At 39.5% G+C, this 8,363-nt stretch overlaps 3 protein-coding genes across 3 annotated transcripts in view; 2 read left to right on the forward strand and 1 right to left on the reverse strand.

Annotated features, from left to right (window-relative positions):
• The window catches only part of LOC103353572 (uracil-DNA glycosylase), an 11,458-nt gene extending 9,574 nt beyond the window's left edge, over positions 1 to 1,884 (forward strand). The window contains 1 exon segment of the mRNA XM_008276616.1: positions 1,415 to 1,884. Within this exon segment, the coding sequence (XP_008274838.1) occupies positions 1,415 to 1,555 (141 nt within the window). The 3' untranslated portion in view covers positions 1,556 to 1,884.
• Positions 1,885 to 3,194: 1,310 nt separating this feature from the next.
• On the forward strand, positions 3,195 to 8,024 carry pxmp2 (peroxisomal membrane protein 2). Its single transcript, XM_008276584.1, has 5 exons — positions 3,195 to 3,386; positions 3,768 to 3,890; positions 5,519 to 5,681; positions 7,095 to 7,214; positions 7,325 to 8,024. Exons 1-5 carry the CDS (start codon positions 3,277 to 3,279, stop codon positions 7,391 to 7,393), a joined length of 585 nt encoding a protein of 194 aa, XP_008274806.1. The 5' UTR covers positions 3,195 to 3,276; the 3' UTR covers positions 7,394 to 8,024.
• isg15 (ISG15 ubiquitin like modifier) overlaps positions 7,871 to 8,363 on the reverse strand; it is a gene marked incomplete at its 5' end in the record, with an annotated part of 8,442 nt that continues 7,949 nt past the window's right edge. The window contains one exon of the mRNA XM_008276617.1: positions 7,871 to 8,352. Within this exon, the coding sequence (XP_008274839.1) occupies positions 8,131 to 8,352 (222 nt within the window). The remainder of the gene's footprint in view (positions 8,353 to 8,363) is intronic.

The raw sequence follows: 8,363 nt of genomic DNA on the forward strand, positions 1-8,363 counted from the left end.
GTGAGGATTAAGCGGTGTATAGAAAATGGATGGATGGATATACATTCTAGTACCAACTACCTTCTTTCCATATTGAACGGCATAAAACCTTTGTTCACATTTACACCGTACGCGTTTCAAGGGAAGTGACACTTTTTAATCCACAATCTATTGCAAATCCCTAAGCAGAAACACACTTGTAAAATCTGACAGTAACCATCCAAAACAACTCATTTCACAATTTTCTTATTGTCCAACTCTAAGATTGTGCACACTCTACAATGCTGTGACAGATTTCCTGTCTAAACCTGTTGAAATTATATTTTCAGTCTAGGGGTTACTGTAGGTCATCAGAGGGCTGTTGGTTAAGAAAACTACACAACCACAACCACTACTTCCTCACAGATCATTTTCAGTGTTCTCTTTAAACCAAAAGGGTAAAAAATGTTCTTCTAAAACACTAGAATGTCTTCAAAAGTGACTTACCTCTGAATAACATCAGGAGACTGAGGTCTTTTGGGGTGCGGGGGGCGCTACTGAGGACTTTTTATGACTGTGGTGGCATCAGCCATCCTCTAAGGAGTGGTCTGCTCTGGCAGCAGCATCTCTATCGCTGATAGGAGGAAGTTTGATCAGCTGATCAAGAAGGCCAGCTCTGTCCTGGGGAGCCCTCTGGACACAGTGCAGGAGGATCTTAGCCAAGCTAACATCCCTGCTGGACAGTGACTGCCACCTCATGCACGACACACTGAAGGCACTGGGAATCTTTAGTGACAGACTGTCACCTCAGGTGTGTGAAGGAGCGTTACTGCAGGTCCTTCCTTCCTGCTGGTATCAGACTTTATAATCAGCACTGCTCCCAACAGACCACACAATCACTCACATAATGACAGGCAGCCAACTGTCAGGTGCAATAAACTCAAGTGCAATTCATTCATGTAAATATTCTTTAGTTCTTAGTATCCTTGTGCTCTTCTGTTTTTCTTCTTTATGTTCTGTATATAGTGTATATACCTCACCTCTTTAATTTAAAGTCATGTTTTCTTGTTTTTCTTACTGTCACTTCGCTGCTGTGACGTTGCAAATTTCCCCTTGTGGGACTAATAAAGGATATTCTATTCTATTCTATTCTATTTACATATCGTCACAGCCTGACAGACACACTGGGTAATTCTGACACCACAACCTACATGTTGTTTCTTGCCTAAGGTGATTTTGTTTCTGATGGTGGCTCTCTGACATAATGAACTTCTGGATCTGTCATGTTTCCTCTCTTTTTGACAAATGTATGTTCTGGTCATTTTTGCACTTCTATCTCTGTAGCTTTAAGAGAGGCCTGTGTTCCTTTAGCTCTGGCGTTGTGTTGCTGGTGTGGCTGTTTCCACTAACGTTTGGTGTAAATTTTATAATGTGTTTTCGTACTCTCTGTTTTCAGAAACGCCACCACGTCCTCCAGACTGTGCATCCTTCTCCACTGTCTGCTCATCGGGGATTTTTCGGCTGTGGCCATTTTTCAAAGGCCAACGAGCTGCTGAAGAAATCTGGAAAGTCTCCCATTGACTGGAAGGCACTTTGAGTCATGTATGTCAGCTTTTCTAGCACCTGTGTTGACAGACCAAAACCCACCCATAAGCTTTTGTTCTTCTGTTCTCAACAGTACTATGTTCAGTGTTTTTTTCGTGAAAGCGTTCATGTTGGCTCATGTTTGTTCTGTACAAGTATCCTTGAAAGCCTTTTTTCTCAACTTACTGTTGTAATGCATGTTTACATCATCTGCATTTCACAGTTTCAGTGTTGTAAATATGTTTTTGTACACTATAGGCCTTTTTAGTTTGCACATTAAAGTTTCCCTTTTTTTACTTTTTTACTAAAGTGTTGGTTCCATTAAAGTGGTTCCAAACAGTGGATGTAGTGTTTTAATGTCCCTGAATGTCTCATGTGAAATGTGTTCCGCTTGTCTACACAGTCTATACACAGGCCACTGCTGGGTTTCAGGGTGGTTGATAAACAGTCTCCATAAAAAAAATCTAAAAAAAACAACAACCCCGAAACAGTAGTTTCAATATCAATATGCTGTTATATGCTGTAAGGTATGGTACCTGTAAAATACAGTATGTTTCAAATACTGTTTATACAATCCATGCTTAGACCAGTATTACTCAAAGTTTTGAGTTTTGACTGTTTTCTCATTCAGAAGGAGAGCAGATTTATTCATGCTAGGATTTATTTATTTTTTTAGTTACTGTTTCTCAGGTAATTTGTACATAATTTTAAAGAAAGAAGAGTTATAGCCCTTTCATTTGCCATTTATTTAATCTGATATAATATGCTTGTAACTTCTTTATTAATCAGCCCCTAGAATCCCATCATTTTGGCAGAAATGGTCCCTGTGTGAAGCAGGTTACGTATCACCTTTAGACCATCTGGATAAAACCTGGTAAATACAGTCATCCTCAAATGTATTCATACCCTTCCATTAAAGGAAAGGCAAAACTCACAATAGTCACAGAAATAACTAGAAACTGAAAAAAGTAATAATAAATAGAAATTTGATAAATTCTAATGTAGTGAAATAAGACATTGCTTTGGAATTGTGGTAAAAAAGAATAGTTTAAAAAAAAAAAAAAAAAAACTGCTGTCCTGGACAAATTAGAGCACTTTGCTGATAAGCAGTGGGCCAAAAATCAAAATACCTGTCAACAGGTGCAGAAGTCTGATTGAGAGTTACAGAAAACACTGGATTGCAGTGATTGGCTCAACAAAATATTAGTTTATAGGTCCGATCATGTATTGTTTTAAATGCTTATTTTTCTTTCTGTGCTAGCTCTGATAATTATTGTCTCTTTGGATTAATAATATTAGTCATTATATTCGTAATGATAAAATGTGTTTATCATGAAATGCTGTTTTATTCTAGTTAATTAAATAATATATAAATATTTATATTATGTTCAAAAACATGGATATGGAATAAAAGCAAAAACAAATAAATTAGGTATTAGAATAGTCCCCTGAAATAAATGAAGGCAGCCCACTGAAAAATGTCCTCTTTAAAATAAAATAAAAAATGTTTTAGTTACTACATTTATCTACAAATGTATTTCCTTATTTCTATAATTTTTAGGTATTTAATATTGCTTAAAACTAATATTATTATTAGTAGTAGGTTTTCGACGTTGACGTAAAGGCGTGGCTCCACCAGTGACGTAATGACGTCGGCAGGAAGCGTGGCGGGGCTCCTGCTCGCCCCTGTCAGATCGGTGATGTTTGTACAGCCAAACAAGTGACAAAGAGACGATGCCTGTGGCGAGTCGTCCTGTCCGGGACGTGTCCTTACATTACCGCTTACTCCAGCAGTACCTGGTGCTTCTGAAGAAATACCCGATACTCACCAAGGCCGTCACCAGGTCGGTAGATGTGCTCCTCACTTGACTGCTGCTTCTCTGCTGTCGTGTCACTTTATACGTCAAGAATTACAGGTTTTTACTTGCTGACACACAAAGTCAGTCCACTGAAGTGAAGTTTAATAAGTCGTTTTTGTATACTGTAACCAATAGAGCTATTTCCAACAGTTGTTTTGTTGTTGTTTGCATGTTTTTTTCCCACTTTGTTTGCACTGACCACACACTGGCCTTTTGTCACTGGGCTCTGTCTTTAACCAATCAGCATCTACCAGGAGGACCTCCCCTCAGACAACCTCAGTCTACTTTAATGCTGTCTGTAGCTGCTGCATATTGACAGAGTTTTGTTTGTATGTGTGTGTGTGTGTGTGTCCTTTTTTTTTCCAGTGGCATCCTCTCAGCTTTAGGAAATCTTCTGTCTCAGACTTTGGAGGCAAGAAAAAAGGCCAAACATGGAACCCCGGTTAATGAGGTGGATGTGGCTGGAGCTGCACGCTATGCCATTTTTGGGTGAGATTCAATTTAGAATTACATCTATTTTTAAAAAAGACAAGTGATGTGGTTTCAAGGCTACTAGAAAATGATTGTAGGATTGTGTGACTAGAGAATGAGATAGGGGAAAATGTGTTTACCTTGATGCAAAATGATTACAGTATACAACAGAAGTTAATGCACCTCTGTGCAGTATCACGTAAATGACAAACTGGTCAAAATTGTATCACCTCTCAATATTTGCATTACTTTTCAGTTAACCAGTAGAGTATTCTCTCTAATGAGCAATCACTAAGACAATCCAGCCCCAAAAGTGAATACACCTGCAATCACTGACACACAAGTTAGAAAATCTGTAAACGCCAAAACAAAACTGAGTACAACTAACTTTTCCTAATAGCTTAACTGCATGAACATGTTTGTAAAACTACCAGTGAGCACCAGAACGTTCTCAGTTTTGGACCAGTGAACTGTGTCTATTTGCGTTTTTGCATCAAGGCACCACAGGGAAAAGTGTTGCAAGAGGAAATCAAATCTGATTGTGAAATTTAACAAAGATGCCAAAAAAAAAAGATATGGGAGGACGGCTGACAAACTGAAAATCAGTGGGAACACAGTTGCATTAGTAATGAGGAGGTAAGGAACAAGCCATAGTACTTGGAGCCACAGACAGCTCGCTAGTTAGAATAGAATAAAACTTTATTGTCTTCAGCTCAGCAGCACAGAAGATCAGCATGACATACATATAGACACACAGCAATACATAGTATATGTAGCTTACAGCAGAACAATATAACAGAATAATACAGTAAAATAGCAGTTCATGTTCAGGTTATATGTGGGTTGATCACTTTGTTAAATTGAGAAGGCCAGTGGCATTTGGGATGAAAGACTTCTTAGACATACCTTTAGCCAGAGGGGTTCTGTAGGGCCTCCCATACTTCAGAAGTTCAAACAGGTCAATCCAGTCGAGGCAGATGGCCACCTTCCCTGTGCCTGGTTTTGCCGGAGTTTTTTTTCCCCCTCCCCTTCCCCCCTGCGCTATACTAACAAAATTGAATTAAAGCCTGTTAAAAAGAAGATGGGAGCTATCTGATTCTCCTAGCTTTTGTCCTCGTCCTTTCAGTCCATATTTGGGTCAGAGACTTCTGAGGTTTACCCACAATATTACTTCAATTTTACTAAACAACATACCTCTGGAAAACAGATGTGCTTCAGACTTGGTACAGGAGAGATCAGTGGAAATCAGATTCTACTTTTATCTTCCATGCTGAGGAGGAATAAGTCCAACATCAATAATATAGATGTGCATACAAAGTATTCAATTAAAAATGTACATCTTAGTGATGAAACTTGCTCTGATTAGTTTTTAATTTCACAGAATACCCGACTGTTCAACTTAGATGTCACACTACAGGGCAGAACTCCTGTAGTTTATTGCACTCTCAGCAATAAATAATAAATAACTCTCAATAATAGCAAAGTTTCTGCATAAAACAGCATGTTGCTCCCTGATGTTTTCTTTGTCCTGTATGTTCACATTGACCTCACCTTTACATGTGAGCTGTTGGCAACTCATTTAAAGTAACCCATGTATTTATATATATATATATTTGGCGGTCACATCACTCCTTGTTGCCTTTCAGGCTGCTCATTACAGGACCAGTGAGCCATTACTTTTACCAGCTGATGGAGGTGTGGATGCCCACCACAGACCCGTTGTGTATAGTGAAGCGCCTGCTACTGGATCGGCTGATTTTCGCCCCAGGCTTTCTGCTCATTTTCTACTTTGTTATGAACATCCTGGAGGTAGGTGGTCTCAGAAACCTGTCCCTCCACATCATCTCATTAAAGGAGGACAACAGCGATGGGATATCACACTTCCTTAAAGTTGGGGGAAACAGATTTTACCATAAGAATGATCAAATTTGCGATACCCTGAATCACACAGTACCACTCAAACGTTTAGACACAGCCTCTCATGCCAGGCTTTTTCTCTGTTTTTAACTACGTTCTATACTGTAGAACAACAGTGAAGATGTCAAAACTGTGAAATAACACGTGGAATTGTCAATTCAACAACAACAAAAAGTGTAAACAAAGCACAATCCATCCATCCATCCATTATCTATACACCGCTTAATCCTCACTAGGATCACAGGGGGCTGGAGTCTATCCCAGCTGACTCAGGCCTGGACAGGTCACCAGTTTATCACAGGGCTACACTTAGAGACAGACAACCAAGCACACTCACATTCACACCTACAGACAATTTAGAATCACCAATTAACCTCAACATGTTTTTGGACTGTGTGGGAGGAAGAACCCCCACTGCACGGGGAGAACATGCAAACTCCACACAGAAAGATCCCGGGTATCCTCATCGGGACGCGAACCCGCGACCTTCTTGCTACTTCTTACCTTGCAGCCCACTAAGCAAAATGTGTTTCATATTTTACATTTCTAGCTAAAATCCACTTTGCCTTGATGACAGCTTTGCACACTACTGGTATTGTCTTAACCAGCTTCAGTATCATAGATGTGTCCAAACATTTGACCAGTACTGTGCAATGACATGAATGCTTATCTTTAACATGGGTTAATCAGAATTTTTATTTATTTATTTATTTATTTATTTTATACATTGACTTGTCTTTGAAATCCAGAAGATCCCCATCACAACTTCACAGGGCCTGTTTTGTTTTAACAAAACTCCAAATATCCGAAAATGTTGAGCGGCAAGAATCAGAGAATATTTGGCATCGTTTTTCTATTTTTTCTCAAAAAAGTGCAAAAAAAAAAAAAACGTGTATCAAAATGGTCGCCTCTTATTTCCTTCTGTTATTCAAGTAGCTGTTGTCATGAGTAGTAAACTGATTTTGATGTGTAAATTTGCCAAGCTGTCTATTTTAACATAGTGTTTAGTGGCCTGCCTTTATGTATTAAAAGCAATATTTAACACACTCTAGACAAAGCATGAAGAATTAGATAGACGGATGGATGCAAAACTGAATATAAAGTGAATGAAATGGGCATGAGCAGAGTCTCCTGTCCTGACACAGAGGAGTCATTGTAAATGGATACTGCTCTTCTCCTGCTCAGACACTTTGTGGTCTGGCCAGTAGGTTGTGTCACAATCTCCATTATATTGAGCAGCTTGTGCAGCATCCTTTTAATATAGATAAATAGGTAAAAAATAGAATTATTCTCAACTGTCCTCAGGCTAAAGGGTGGCAAGATTTCGAAAAGAAGATGAGAGCAAGTTACTGGACTGCCTTGAAGATGAACTGGAAAGTCTGGACCCCCTTCCAGTTCGTAAATATCAACTTTGTGCCTGTTCAGGTAGGAACTTTACTGCCACCCTCTGTCAGACAAACAATGAGTCACCCTTTGACACCACTTGTCATTCTCTTCCTGTCTCTATGTGTTCCTGTGTCTGTTTTTGTTTTCAGCTGCGAGTGCTGTTCGCCAACATGGTGGCCTTATTTTGGTATGCCTACCTCGCATCTGTGAGGAAATGATGCCATCAGAGATTTCAGCATTTCTGCCGGAGAACTGAGACGATACGACCGAGCTGTTACTGTGCTACTGTAAACCTGGTCCTAATCTGAGCAATAACTTCTACGTGCAGTAGCTCCTCTGATTAACTCTTTACGTGTTTGTGCCATGATAACTTGCTGCTGTAATACTTTGGCTACATGACTGCACCTGTGGCAACACAACAACTGAGTACATGTATTTTTTCCAGAGCACTGCCAAAAGCTTGAAAGAGCTAATCATAAACTTTGAATAATGTGATTGAAAAGGGCTCTTATTAACACTGGATTAATGTCAGATTGAAATACACACTGTAGAAGATGTAGCTCCACCCCTGAGCTGACAGAAGGTTCTGGAAATATGAGGAACTGTGACATTTCTTTTCATTTTGTGATAAACAATAAACTTGTTAGTTACAAGGTGCTTTAGAAAACATTAAAAGAAGACAACAAGACGTTTTATAAAGTCTAGAGACTTTATTTTTTTTGTATTTGTCATAAAAAAATTCCAACATGCCATGTTGTGTGCATTTGTACGACCAAAACTAAACTTCTTAATACAGAATTACACAAGGAGGAATGTATTGATTTCAAAATAAAAGTATTAATAAATAAATTTTGTAAAAAGCCTATAATGCTGTTTGATCTCCGGTTTGACTGGTAATCATAAAGGCACATGTACATGTGCGTTTTTTGTGGCAGATGAACCGTGTCAGGTGTCCTCAGCCTCCTCTCAGGCGCATAGTCATGTCGATGGTGCTCATCTCCCGGACGCTGTAGTCCGCCAGAGTCCCCTCCATCATCTCCCGGCCCTGGTGGATGAGTCTCTGCTGGCTCACAGGAACTCCCTCTCTGCGATGCACTCTGGTCTTGAAGGCGGACACAGCCTCGTCGGGTTTGACATCGTAGGTGTGCAGCTGTCCTTTCTCAGTGCGGAGGATCACCTGGATTTTGG

This window comes from Stegastes partitus, unplaced genomic scaffold (genome assembly GCF_000690725.1).
Source record: "Stegastes partitus isolate 25-593 unplaced genomic scaffold, Stegastes_partitus-1.0.2 Scaffold77, whole genome shotgun sequence".
Classification (NCBI taxonomy): Eukaryota; Metazoa; Chordata; class Actinopteri; family Pomacentridae; genus Stegastes; species Stegastes partitus.

Excerpts from the sequence above, each read along its gene's own strand:
- pxmp2 (XM_008276584.1), top strand. The coding sequence starts at position 3,277 with ATGCCTGTGGCGAGTCGTCCTGTCCGGGACGTGTCCTTACATTACCGC. Across the intron at positions 3,387-3,767 it reads CTCACCAAGGCCGTCACCAG|TGGCATCCTCTCAGCTTTAG; the intron begins GTCGGTAGATGT and ends TTTTTTTTCCAG. Across the intron at positions 3,891-5,518 it reads GCACGCTATGCCATTTTTGG|GCTGCTCATTACAGGACCAG; the intron begins GTGAGATTCAAT and ends GTTGCCTTTCAG.